At 42.9% G+C, this 13973-nt stretch overlaps 1 protein-coding gene across 3 annotated transcripts in view; it reads right to left on the reverse strand.

Annotated features, from left to right (window-relative positions):
• Positions 1-13973, reverse strand: part of Sec23ip (SEC23 interacting protein) — a 42088-nt gene extending 28115 nt beyond the window's left edge. For all 3 annotated transcript variants that reach the window (XM_027404452.2, XM_027404451.2, XM_027404450.2), the window contains exons 1-4: positions 13733-13973; positions 6060-6589; positions 3774-3984; positions 1490-1683 (exon numbers count right to left, since the gene is read on the reverse strand). In XM_027404452.2, the coding sequence (XP_027260253.1) occupies positions 1490-1683; positions 3774-3984; positions 6060-6589; positions 13733-13889 (1092 nt within the window). In that variant the 5' untranslated portion in view covers positions 13890-13973. The remainder of the gene's footprint in view (positions 1-1489; positions 1684-3773; positions 3985-6059; positions 6590-13732) is intronic.

The raw sequence follows: 13973 nt of genomic DNA on the forward strand, positions 1-13973 counted from the left end.
AGGACCTCTGGAAGAACATCAGTGCTCTTAACCACTGAGCCACCTCCCCACCCCACCTACCCCCACCCCCACCTCCGGCTGAGCATCTTTTACTGGCCTTTTTTTGCAGACTTTGGCGTTCTCTTGGCATTATAAACAGCCCTTCTATTATGACTTCTAACTGACCAGTTCTACTGCACAGGGATGTCACTAATTTACATTGGTTGACTGTAAACAGTCACTCTCAACTGTTGTATTTGGGCTAATGGTATTTCTAAAGGTTCTCCTGGTTTTCTACAGAGACAATCATGTTATTATCCATGTTCTTTGTCCTGGCACTCAGATAGGACAGTATCACCAATGGAACACAGAGTCAGATGCATCAAGTATCACACTCTCACTTCCCACCCTCCTTCGCCTCCTCCAATACTTTCTTGGAAAGTATTTCTTGGAAAGCTGGACAGGAGCCTGAATAGCTACCCCAGCCTGGAGCCTGTGTCACCTGTACAATATTATCATTACAGTTTTTTTAAAAGTGCTTACTCTGTTTTCAGATATTTGTACTTGAATATTGTACTTTTAGCTTCAAATAGTAAGCCTGAAATATCTGATTTTGTGATACTATAACTACAGTAGGGCCCTACCTAAAAGAACAAATAATTAATTATAGTATATCTTTAGTTATTTGCTTATTTAGATTCAAAATTAAGCACTAGGAATCAGCACCCTGTTATACATTCCCCCTTATTTGACTAGCTAAAATCCAGAAGACTCAGTGGATAAAGGCACTGGCTGCCAAACCTAAACACCCGAGTTTCATTCCCAGGACCCATGTGGTAGAAAGAAAAGAACCAACTCTGGCATGTTCTCTGACCTCCAGTCACACACCACAGTGAGCACATACACACACACACATAAATAAGTACCATAAAGCTGTTTCAAAAATCATGCTGTAGCCAGGCAGAGGTGGAGCATGCCTTTAATCCCAGCACTCGGGAGGCAGAAGCAGGCAGGTCTCTGTGAGTTTGAGCCCAGCCTGGTCTACGGAATGAGTTTCAGGACAGGTTCCAAATCTACACAGAAAACCCTGCCTTGAAAAATCAAAAGGAGACTGTTTTTGTAGATTGATTCTCTCTCTAGCCAAGGCAGTCCTCAAATTCATGATAGCCTGCCTTGGCCTCATGAATACTGAGATTACAGACAATTGCTACCACGTCTGGTTTCTGCCTAAATTTGTTTGAAGGCTTGATATGAGCACCTCAGCAGACTGCCCCCAACACACCCCGATACAATCTTATCTTGACACTGGGTTGAGATATATATATATATATATGAAGTACTTCCTGAATAATGATACTACCTAAAGAGCAGTCTCCTTAGTGACCAGGATCAAGACAGACCATCTTGTAAATAAAGCCATCTCTACTGTGAGTGATGTTACAGAAGCCCCTCACATACATGTCTATGTTTTGTTTAAAAAAAAAAAAGTATAAAAAGGTAAACATCATACCTCTAGTTTTTCACTGAACTCTTCTGTATAGGGAATAAATCTGCTATCTGTGTCCCCCTTGTAAAACCAAGTACAGCGTCTCACTTCCGCTGGCTCTTCCTCCCAATACACAGACTTCCTCATGCGATCATAGAGGTAGACATCGTAGCGTCCTCCATCCGTGCCTAAAACCACACTTTCAGGATCTGGCTGCACTAGGAACCGAGAGAGGACATTTTCCCCTAATGTTACCAGGCACAATTGAAAATGCAAGTAACATGAACTTTAATATTCATGATGCTACTAGTCAATACTCAAAGAACACAATTAAGCTTGTTTTTATTTTAAAACACAAGATAATCTGTATTACTCAAAATTATGACATACATGTATTTTTTTAATTTATTTTTTGAGGCAGAGTCTCACTATGTGTTACAGCCTGCTCTAACGAGTCATCTGAGTTACCTGAGTAGGGGCGTGAGGATTGAAAAATGGCAGATAAAGAAACAGAGACAGAAACACAGGATAGATTGGGGAGGACTGCCCAGCCCATGCCTTTGAGCACACCGGACAGCCCCGAGTTTAATTTACACCTTGCCTACATACAGACTAGAGGCCAAGCAGAACAAAGAGCAGCACCGTCAATTAACCAGCTCCCTACACTGTCCTTGAATCGAGGAGCAGCCAGATTCACTATCTAAAATGTGTGTCCTGCTAGTAGCAAGCAGCTGCATTATCTATCTGTGTGCCTACAGCTGGCATCTAGTAGCTCAATAGAGAGATAGTATACTCTGTCCCATGGACTTAATCAGAACTTTCTCACGGCTCTCAAGGAGACTGGAGCAAGCAAGCTTGAACTCTAATGTCTTATAAGTCAGAATAGACTCCAGATGGAAACTGAGTCCCAAATGAATACACAAGACATATTAATTATGAAACTATTGGCTGGTGACTAGGGTTTCTTATTGGCTAGCTCTATCTTAATTATTAACCCATAACTATTCATCTAAGTATTTCCACATGGTCTTCTCTTACCGGAGAATGCCTCGCTTGCGTCCTCTTTTCCTGGGAGTCATATGACAACTATTCTCTGCCTACACTTCCCAGACCCTCATTACATAACTATGTAGTCCAGGTGGGCCTCAACCTCCCAGCAGTCCTCCTGCTCCAGTCTCCCATGTACTGAGATCACAGGGGTAAGCTGCCAAGAGTCTACTTATGACTCTTCTTGAGTAGAAAGAAAGAAGGCAAGCTTTAAAATCACAAATCATGAAATAACAAATAGTTCATGATTTTTTTTTTTTAAATCAAACCAGACTGTCATACACCTATCATCTCAGCACTTGGGTATGAAGTCAGGAAGATTATAAGTTCCTGGCTAATTCTGGCAACATGGTAAGTTAGAAACCAGCCTGAGCTGAATGAGATCCCATTTCAAAAGTAAAACAAAGCAATAGCATCAATGTACCACAGAGTTCCATGAAGTATATTGCTAGAGACTAATGACTGATATTTAAGTCCCATAATCAAATATCAAGATAAAGAATCATATTTGTATGCAAGACTTCTCAGAGTCTTAAGACACACCTATGTAGCATCTCTCTCAAGAGGTAGACATGAGAATAATTATTTCCAAAACTCATCTGACCTCAGAAAATTTTTTCACAGAGCATTTCACAAACCAGAGTTCCAGAGGAAACACTTGATGTCCTATAACTACAAATGAGTAAGGTAAATGGGAAAACTAACACTTGGATTATGTAAGAACTGTACTTCTCACTGGGCAGTGGTGGCACAGGTCTTTAATCCCAGTACTCGGGAGGCAGAGGTAGGTGGATCTCTGTGAGTTCGAGACCAGCCTGGTCTACAAGAGCTAGTTCCAGGACAGCCTCCAAAGCCACAAAGAAACCCTGCCTCAAACCACCACCCCCCCCAAAAAAAAACAACTGTACTGTATTTCTCTTCTCTGATTTAAAACAACTTTTTGGTTGTTTTGCTTCACTGAGACAGGGTCTAACTAAACAGACCTCACTATGTAGACTAGGCTGGCCTCAAACTAACAGAGATCTGCCTGTCCCAAGTGCTGGGATGAAAAGTGTGCCATTGTGCCCAGATAAAACAAAACAAATTGCTAAACTGTTTCTTTAAATCCTTTGCTCAACAACTCACCATCTTAAAGTGGGGTCTGGAGACCTACACAGATCAGGAATCTAACAGTTGCAAAAAGTAGGTCATGGAGTGGATAAACACCCTTCATCTTTTCTCTTCCTCAAATGAGATGGAATAATGCAAAATGGGTACTTACCTGAATTATAGATCTCTTCAAGATTCAAAGAGTCAAGCACACTGAAAGGCATCCATAGCTGTTTCTGTTCTACCTCCTTGCAGTAAAACCAGTGAGGCTGAACAGGTTCATAATGGTTCTGAAGTACGAAAGGAGAAGGCCCCTGTACAGGGGCTCCTGCGGGTCTGGCAGGGACCTGCTGTGGTGCTGGTGACTGCACTGATGGAGGGAGCTGAAGGGAACGAGGTTAAAATTGTCACATGTGCAAAAATGACATTCTCTAACTGCTTCAGAATCCAACTGACGTCAATAATAATTATCCTACATGTATTTCTAGGTAACTATTTAGTGTCATAACTAGTGTGATAAAACTTCAAACCAGTTGCAAAATAAACTAGACTTCTGCACACTAATGGCAAATATATTCCCATATTTAACCTCCACCAACACAGGATTTCTCTATGTAGCCTTGGCTATCCTAAAACTCACTCTGTAGCCCACGCTGGCCTCGAACTCACAGAGAGCTACCTGCCTCTGCCTCTGCCTCCCAAGTGCTGGGTTAAAGGTCTATGCCACCACTGCCTGGAAATTTCTAAATTTTTACTGAATCTATTTTTAAATTTTTTCATACAATATATTAGATGTATATTTCCCTCTACCAACCTCTCCCAAGTCCCCAATCACCCAACTTCATGCTCTGTCTTTTAAAAACAAATTCCAAAACAAACAAAAAGCACACACAAAAAAAACATGGAGTTTAGCGGGGTGGTGGTGGCACATTCCTTTAATCCCAGCACTTGGGATTTTGTATGGCTTGAACTTGTGCAGCATGCACAAGACCTGCGTAAGTCCCACAATTTATAACATCTTTACATGACCCATACTTCTTGACCCAGGCATTCCATTCTAAGTATGTAAATATGTACATGTTAATCTAACACACACAAACAAACACACACACACACACAAACTATAAACATTAAAGTTAGTGGAGGAATCACTTTTAGTCCCTGTAACTGAGTGTTCTCACTAAGATAAGAAGCAGCTGGCAACCTAAGAAGACTACATTGCCTCAATTCTCACGTGTCCTTAGATAACACTTACTGAAATTATTCACTAAACTCAGAGAATATCAGCATGTACTAGGCAATTAAAATCAACTATTACTCCAGTAAATAGGCGATATAAACTTGAATATGAGCCATTTGATAGCTACCTTAAAACAAAATTGTGTATTTATTTATTTATTTATTTATTTATTTATTTATTTATTTATTTGGGTGGGCATGCTTGCACCATAGCCAAGTGTGGAAGTCAGGGGAAAAGTTGTAGGAGTCAGTTCTCTCCTTCCACCATACATGCCCTGGGATCTAAATCAGTAGGTCCTCAGGCTTCATGGCAAGTGCCTTTCCCCCGAGCCATCTTGCTAACCTCCAACTAGCTACTTTTAAAAGAAAGTTTACTTTTAAGCATGCAGTTTACAAAGAATAACCTTTGTGACATATACTATAATACCAAGTACTTGGGGCTAAGGCAGGAAGATCAAGAGTTTGAAACCAAACAAAACAATTTAGCACAAGATCCCATCTCAAAACTAAAAGGTGAGCTGGGGGTATTGCTCAATGGGAATGCTTACCTAACACATTTATCACCCTGGTTTTGATCACCAGTACACACCACACCCCTCTGTAAAAAAGCCAACCTGGTTGGCAGAGCAAATTCCAGGACAGCCAGGGCTAAACAGTGAAACACTGTCTCAAAAAAACTAACAAAAAATTCTGTCCTGGTGGTAGGGAGATGGCCCAATGCTTGTGCTTACAGAGAACCTAGATTCAGTTCCCAGGACCCAAATGGTAACTCACAACCATCTATAACCCCAGTTCTAGGGAATCTGACAACCTTTTCTGGCTTCCTGGGACACCAGGCATACACATGTGGTACACAGACACACATTCAGGTAAAACACCCATATATATAAAATAAGTTAAAAATATATTATATCCTCAGTGTATGTTAAAATGTATTAAGTTGAGCTGAAGAGATGACTCAGCAGTTAAGGGCATTGGCTATTCTTCTAGATGACCCAGGTTCAAATCCCAGCACCCATATGGTGGCTAACACCTGTAACTCCAGTTCCAGGAGATCTGACGCCTCCTTCTGGCCTCCAAGGGCATTGCATGCACAAGGTACACAAACACATATAGACAAAACAAAACACATAAAAATAAATAAACCTCAAAGAGTTTTAACGTACAAAGTTTTTTAAAACTTTCACTGAGAGAGAACACTGGTATGACGTCCACGTACCGGTGGCATCTGTCCTGGCGGCATTTGGTACGTCTGCACAGGAGGTCCGGTAGGCGGAGGGCAGGAAGGGTGGCCTGGTGTCTGGCATTGCTGCAGTTGTGGGGGTGTAAGGTAGGGATTCGCCCTGCTGCTGACAGGAGTGTGGCGATATGGGTTATGTCCTTGTTGAGGAATTCCTTGGGGGGGACTCCCAAAATTTGGAGGGAGACTACTGGGCTGAGATGGCAAATAGGTATTTATTCCCATCTGTGAGGAAGGTGCAGCACCATAATGAGCCTTTGAAACAGACGGTGGAAATGCATTCGACACATCTTGGGATCCAGTTGTAAAAGGGAGTGTGGCTGGGGGCTTGGAAAACGCTGACTGTCCAGCCGATATTGATGTAGTTGTGGAGGGCGACTGTCCAATGTTCCCAAAAGGGTCACTATTGCTTGATACCTGAGAGAAGTAACTGAATGTCTGCGGGGTGGAGGTGTGAGCAGAAGTCTGGCCAAGGAAACTATCCTCCTCACCAACATCTGTGGAGTCCTCTGCAATACAACAGGAGAGCACAGGATAACAATGGCTTAAAAGCAGCACCATCTCAGGAGGAGGCTCGGTGATGAGGGCCGAGCAACCAGATCTGTTACTCTGCAATTCTAATTTGTATTTTCTGCACTATAGGGAAAAAGGACAGTCCTTCCCTTAAAATCTTTTCTCTTAACCAGAGACCTCAAACCAGACCAATGACTGTTTGTGATGAACACTTAAAAGTAAAGATACATGATTCACTATGTCATACTACAGTTTCCCCTACAAGAGTTATCCTTTTTTTTTCTTTTATTCAATTTTATTTCATTTCATTTTGGTGGGGTCGGTGCAAGGGCAGAGGTCAGATATAAAGGGACAAGGAGATGAATGGGATCAAGATGCATGTGAAAGCCGGGCGATGGTGGCACACGCCTTTAGCCCCAGCACTCGGGAGGCAGAGGCAGGTGGATCTCTGTGAGTCTGAAGCCAGCCTGGTCTACAAGAGCTAGTTCCAGGACAGCCTCCAAAGCCACAGAGTAACCCTGCCTCGAAACACAACACACACACACACACACACACACACACACGATGCATGTGAAAGATACAAAGAATAAATAAAAAGTTTGAAGAAAAAACAAACACCTCTTGGGCTGGAGAGATGGCTCAGCGGTTAAGAGCACTGGCTGCTCTTCCAGGGACCTGAGTCCAATCCCCAACAACCACATGGTGGCTCACAACCATCTGCAATGAGATCTGGTGTGCTCTTCTGACATGCAGGTATACATGCCAGGAGAATACTGTATATATAATAAATAAATAAATCGAGCTAACATGGGGTTAGCTGGTTAAACAACTGCAATAAAAGACTCCATTTGTTCCCGAACGAATGGGGTCCTTGCTGCAGCTCTTATCCTCCAGTCAATAAAGAAACCTTTGTCCTTGAAATTAAATAAATAAATAAATCTTTAAAACAAGAACAAAAAGAAAACTTTTGGTCCATGACCTTAATTCCAGACTCAGGAAGCAGAGATAGTGAGTCTGAAGCCTTCCTGGTCTACAGAGTGAGTTCCAGGACAGCCAGGGCTTGTCTCAAAAAAAAAAAAAAAAAAAAAAAAAAGAAAGAAAAGAAAGAGAAAAAAAAAGAAAGGAAAAACATTTTGGAATGTGTGTTGCGTGGGAATCAGGATTCACTAGACTCAGTACAGGTTAAGTGAAGTTTATTCAGGGAGAATGCACTTACACAAGAAACAGATGACTGCTGCAGGTTCCCTCTCCAAGGATCCACTCAGGCTGCTCTACATGACCAGACCAGAAGCAACAGAGAGACCACCTGTGCCCCGACCCCAGACCTAAACCTACTCTCCATCATGTCCTTACCTGTGACCACACCCAAACAGGCATGGTCAGCACTACAGGTGGGGCGGAGTGGATATATCACTACAAATGTGCCCTTTCTATATAAATGTAATTATCTTTTGTAAACATTCATGTTTACAGCCAGGTGAGGTGGCAAATGCCTTTAATTCCAGTACTCAGAAAGCAGAAGTAGGTGGATCTCTGTTAGTTCAAGGCCAGCCTAGTCTACAGAAGTTCCAGGACAGCCAGGGCTACATAGAGAAACCCTGTCTGGAAAAAAAACAAAACAAAACAAAAATGTTCATGTTTATGTAAAAGATTTTTTTTAAAAAAAGCAATTTTGCGCCTATTTTTATATATTAAATCTTTTTTCCTGATATAATTCAAATGTTACCATATAACCAAACATATCTAATTCTATTTCTATAATCTTGAGGAAACTGAAACACAGGCAGTAGTTATACTGACACAAGTAGAAGCTTATCAGCCACCAAGCGCCATGCACTGGCACCATTCACTAAGCTGAGCAGTGCCGGGGGGAGGGGGGGGCTGGCTGACACAACAGTTTAAGATTGTCTCATGCAATCAAAAAACAGTACAGATGCTCAGTAAAGAGAGATCCAGACAGAAAAAAAAAACCCTTAACAGGTTACAGTTTTTAAAGGGGGTTGGTTACAAGTTGTTACTGGTCATAGTCAGAAAAAAAGCTAAACAAAGGAGTTAAATTCAAAGGTCTCTTTCTAAAGGAAAAGGGGGGGATATTGGAATGAAGGAAAAAGGGTAGATTGTTGAATCTACTTTAATTCAAAAAAACTATTAATCTCAAAATATTTTACATTGGTATGAATCTTCGCTTACTGATACAAATTTAAAGTTAATTTTGTTATACTGTATGCATGTTTCTACTCTTGTTTGGGGTATTGTATTTATGCAGCTCATTAAAAAATGTAATGTATAAACCAGGCGTTGGTGGCACACACCTTTAATTCCAGCACTTGGGAGGCAGAGGCAGGCAGATCTCTGTGAATTAAAGACCAAACAAACAAGGAAACAAACAAAAAACAACAAGGAGCATTTTCTCCAAATATGCCAAATACAAACAGGACTGGACATTGTAAATGTAATTCTTTTTTGTTTTGTTTTGTTTGTTTGTTTGTTTGTTTTTTGAGACAGGGTTTCTCTGTGGTTTTGGAGGCTGTCCTGGAACAGCCTTGTAGACCAGGCTGGTCTCAAACTCACAGAGATCCACCTGCCTCTGCCTCCCAAGTGCTGGGATCAAAGGCATTTGCCACCACTGCCCGGCAAAAATGTAATTCTTAACCTGATAATTGTTCTTATTTGTAGAGTTAAAGCCTTTCTTTTTATTTAGATAAAAGGGGAAAATATGGAATATTCCTTTACACTGTGTGAATATGTCACTATGATTGGTTTAATAAAAAAGATGGCCAGATGGTGGTGGCGCACACCTTTGATCCCTTTAAACAGCTAGGGCTGTTACACAGAGAAACCTTATCTTGAGAAACAACAACAACAAAATTAAAAATTAAAAGATAAAAGATAAAAAAGCTACACAGCCAGGAGCCAGGCAGGATTTTCAGAACAGAGAGACTGCTAGGAAGAAAGGTGGAGTCTGGGGAGTCTCAAGGTGGATGGAGAAGAAGCATGATGGGCAAATGAGCCTTAGGGCAGCACATGGATGAATAGAAATGGGATAATTTAAGTTGTAAGAGCAAGCTAAAAACAAGCCTAAGCTACTGGCTGAGCTTTCATAATTAACAAGGAGTCTCCATATAGTTATTTGGGAGCCCGTGGTCCTGATGAAAAACTCTGCCATCAAGTATGTGCTCTTTGTGTTCCCAAGGCAAGGTAGGTTACCCATTAACTGCAACCCCTAAAATTCGAGTAGCAGTCGTAACTAGATGTTCAGACATTAAACAACACCAAGTCACAGTCTGGTAAGACGGCTCAGCAGGTAAAGTTGGCTGCCCCAGAACCAACTCCCACAAAGTATTCTCTGATCCTCCATATATAACACACACACAATAAATAAATAAATGAAAAAAATTAACAAAACAGCAAGTCACTAGAAAGTTATTTTTCTAAGAGGAGGTCTCCTGACTCCTCTCTGGACACCTTCATCTTCACTATATTTTCAGCTCCAACAACAGCTTCTATTCTATCAAGTAATTCACACCAGATGTAGGATAACACACCTCTAATCCCAGAGCCCAGCAGGCAGAAATAGTGAGTTCAAGGCCAGCCTAGACTACAGAGTGTGTTCCAGGACAGCCAGGGCTACACAGAGAAACACTGTATTGAAAAAAGAAAAAACAAATAATTCACAAGGAATCATTTTCCCACTAACTGACCTCAAGAACTTCACCCCACTCTTCCTTGTTCTACTTTTATGAACAACTTTCAGCTTTCTCCTAATCTTTCCTTCCCTTGTTTTGGTCACCTTTATCTGCAACTGCTGAAGGTCTACACCAGTCCATCAGATGTGGAGCTGCTCCCAGCACACAGGCACATTATGGTCCCTGCCCTTGGAGAACTGCCAAAGCACTGGGCTCTCTGTGACCTCATAGTGATTCTGCCTTCCATTTCCAGGTTGTCCCAATTATACTTCACACACCAATAGTGAAGAGACTCCACTCCACAGGTTTGGTCATAATGCCCAAAACATTGTTCTAGTCAGCGTACAAAGTCTATGGCTGTCCTTAGCCTTTGATGGACCACACTATTCAAAGACATGTCTATGTCCCAGCTTCTCAGAGACTGAGGCAGACAGAACACTTGGCCCTAAAAGTTACAAATTATACTGGCCAACATGAAGTGTGGCCATTTGAATGTAACTGGCCCCGATAATCTCACAGAGAGTGGCACTATCAGAAGATATGACTTTGTTGGAGAGGGTATGGCCTGTTGGAGGAAGTGTCTCATTGGGCTTTGAGGTTTCCTATGCTCAGGATGCCACCCAGCGTCTCAATTGACTTCCTGTTGCCTGCAATATGTAGCACTCTAAGCGCTAGCACCATCTGCCTGCATGCCGCCATGTTTCCCACAGTGATGTCAATGGACTGAACATCTGGAACTGTAAGTGAACAACCCCAAATCAATGATTCCTTCTTAAGAGTTGCTGTGGTCATGGTGTCTCTTCACAGCAATAGAAACCCTAAGACATGAAATAATAATAATTATTATTATTAAAAATAATAATAAAAAAGAAAAAGATTCAACATATCTCTAGCTTCACCCTAGGAGCACTTTCTAATTCTGTACAGACACAAATGGATCTAGACCCACAGCTTGTGACTCTCCCATCTCATGTCAAATTCAGACTGTCCTCCTGTAGTCCATAACTTTCCAATACTTCTGGTAGACCCAGTCACGTGTGTCAAACTTAGCAAGCCTCACAATGGATTTAGTATCGTAACCATTCCCATTCCAAACAGAAATTCACCAACTATCCAGATGTCAATGAGAAACCTCACATCTCTCAGACCTTTAGTGTGTGTAGTCCTTCCAACATTCACTAAAGAACCAGGAGTGCAGTACCTACTACACACTAGCTGCAGAGGTTGGACTCGGAGCTCTAATGGAGGAGAATGGACCTTGACACTGACACAGAACTGATTGTCTGGCCTCAAGAGTCACGAGGCCTCTGATAAACACCTCTGCCATGGAATGCCCCTCAGTGGCAGACTACTTGCCTGAAGTGTGCAAGGCTCTGTGTCTGTTCCTCAGAAGGCTTGTGTCTGTTCCTCAGAGGGGGTTGAAGAGATGGCTCAGTGGTTATGAGCATGTGCTGATCTTAACAGAGGACCCACATTTGTTTCCCAGCTCACAACCACCTGCAACTCCAGCTCCAGGGAGATCCAAAGTCACTGGCTTCTGAGGGCAACTGTACTCATTTACATGTTTGTACACACACACACACACTAGTACACATTTTTAAAAATAATAAAACTAAACCATCAAGAATTTTAAAGAAAGTGTAAAGCTGGGAATGGTGTTTCATGCCAGCACCTACAGCACTTGGGAGACTGAGACAAGCGGACTGCTACAAGCCACCCTGAGCTACAAGATGACATCATGTCTCAAAAATCAATTAACAAATAAGTAAATCTAAAGGTGGGTTCAATTCCAGCACCACATGGCAGCTCACAACTGTCTGTAACTCCAGTTACAGGAGGGGGTCCAACACCCTCGCATAGACGCAGATGCAGGCAAAACACCAACACACATAGAATTTAAAAAAAGAAAATAAAATTTCAAGCACTGACAATAGCACACACATAAATCCATTATTATATAGCAAGGAAGATGGGCATGAATCAAACTCTACTCAGGATGCAGACAGTGACTGAAAATTCTGAGGCACTGCCTTATTTATTCCTGGATATTTCCATAGCACTCTGCGCCAGCCACAACAGTCCTTTAGCAAAGAAAGCAACACTTAACCTTTCAGCAACACTGCTTAAACGAGACAGATGCACTCTTGGTATTCACCCTACATCCCAATCCCCGCACTCACTCAACAAATCGTCACTGGATATCATGCATTCTGCACTCTGGGCTATAGTGGTGACTAAACTAAGTCCCAGTTTTGCGGACACTTACACTCTTGCCTGGTAGGATAAACAGGTGTGTGTGTACATGCCAGACAGAAGCACCAAGAAGAATCATGACAGAAAGGGGAACCTCCATACACAGGTACGTCCCATTTGTCTGCCTTCCCTTCTCCAGGAAGCTTCCCTTAGTCTTCCAAATAGGAATTATTTAGTGGAAAAGGGTCAGTGTTTGATAAGGACCTATGTGCTAGGCACGTTTATAAACAAGTCCCTGCAAATAAAACAGGTAAGAAGTTCACAGTCCAAATGGAGAGGCAGAGGTTCTTTCTTAGCTCACAAATATTTACACAACACTATGTGCAGAGCACTATAGATCTCTACAAAAAGAGAGAGACAGCATGGCTCGCCTTTGATCCCAGCATTCAAAGGCAGAGGTAGTAGATCTCTGTGAGTCTGAGGTCAGCCTCCTTTACATAATGAGTTCCAGGAGAGCCAGGACAAGGTAGAGATCCAGTCTCAAAAGTTGGGGTGGGAGGCTAAAAATATTAAATTTAAGCAGACGGGTAAAATGTCATGCCTGAGGCCACACAGTAAGTTAGTGGCAGGGCCAGGACTGGAACACAGTCTGCGCTTCTAACCACTACAGTTTCATCCAGAAGTCAATCTTCCCAGACAATACACAGAGCCTAACCAAAAGGAGGTTGAGAACAGGTGTGAGAGCCTACGAGAATAAGGCAAAACTCAGAGGAAGCCATACCCTGAAAAATGAGAAATGCATTCTGTACCTACACTCCGGATATTACATATCAATCCTAGTAGAAAGCGCTGTCTATCCTAGGAGGTATCCCCCTGAAACCCGGAGTCGTCTTCTAGTAGAGTTTATAGGACTCTATAGTTTACTGTCTCCTGGGTGGTACCCTGCCCCATCACGGGCGATTCCCAGTAAAAGGATAGCTTGCGGTATTCTAGCAGAGGGTAACTGTCAAATCTAGCTGCATTCCCTGCCAGCACCCAGCAGCACACCAGTGGGTGTTCAACAAGAACTTGTGCAATGACAGGGATTCCTTGGACCAAGAGCAAGGCTCATCACCTGGACCCCTCCTCCAGGATCGCACAGTCCCTGGCCCTCTGGAAGCTGGCCACTGCTGGCCCTGAAAAGAAGCTCAGAGAAAGCGACGCTCCTGTCCCACCCTCCTCCGAGCACACACTGGCCCCCAAGCGCCCTCGGCTCACTACCTCCGGGCAAGAGCAGGGAAGCCGGGGAGGCGGCGGCCTGCGTGACGGGGATGAAGGGCACGTTGAAGCTGAACTCCGTGGCCGAAGAAGAAAAGAGTAAGTTAGTGCCCGACGAGGGGGCAGACGTTCCGCCACCGTTAGTCTTCCTATCCGCCATGGCTGCAGACCCCAGCCGTTACGTGGCTCTGGGAGCCCGGTGCTGCACCACAGACAGGAAGCCGATCACCCAGGGTGCCACCGC

Source organism: Cricetulus griseus, chromosome 3 (assembly GCF_003668045.3).
Source record: "Cricetulus griseus strain 17A/GY chromosome 3, alternate assembly CriGri-PICRH-1.0, whole genome shotgun sequence".
NCBI lineage: Eukaryota > Metazoa > Chordata > Mammalia > Rodentia > Cricetidae > Cricetulus > Cricetulus griseus.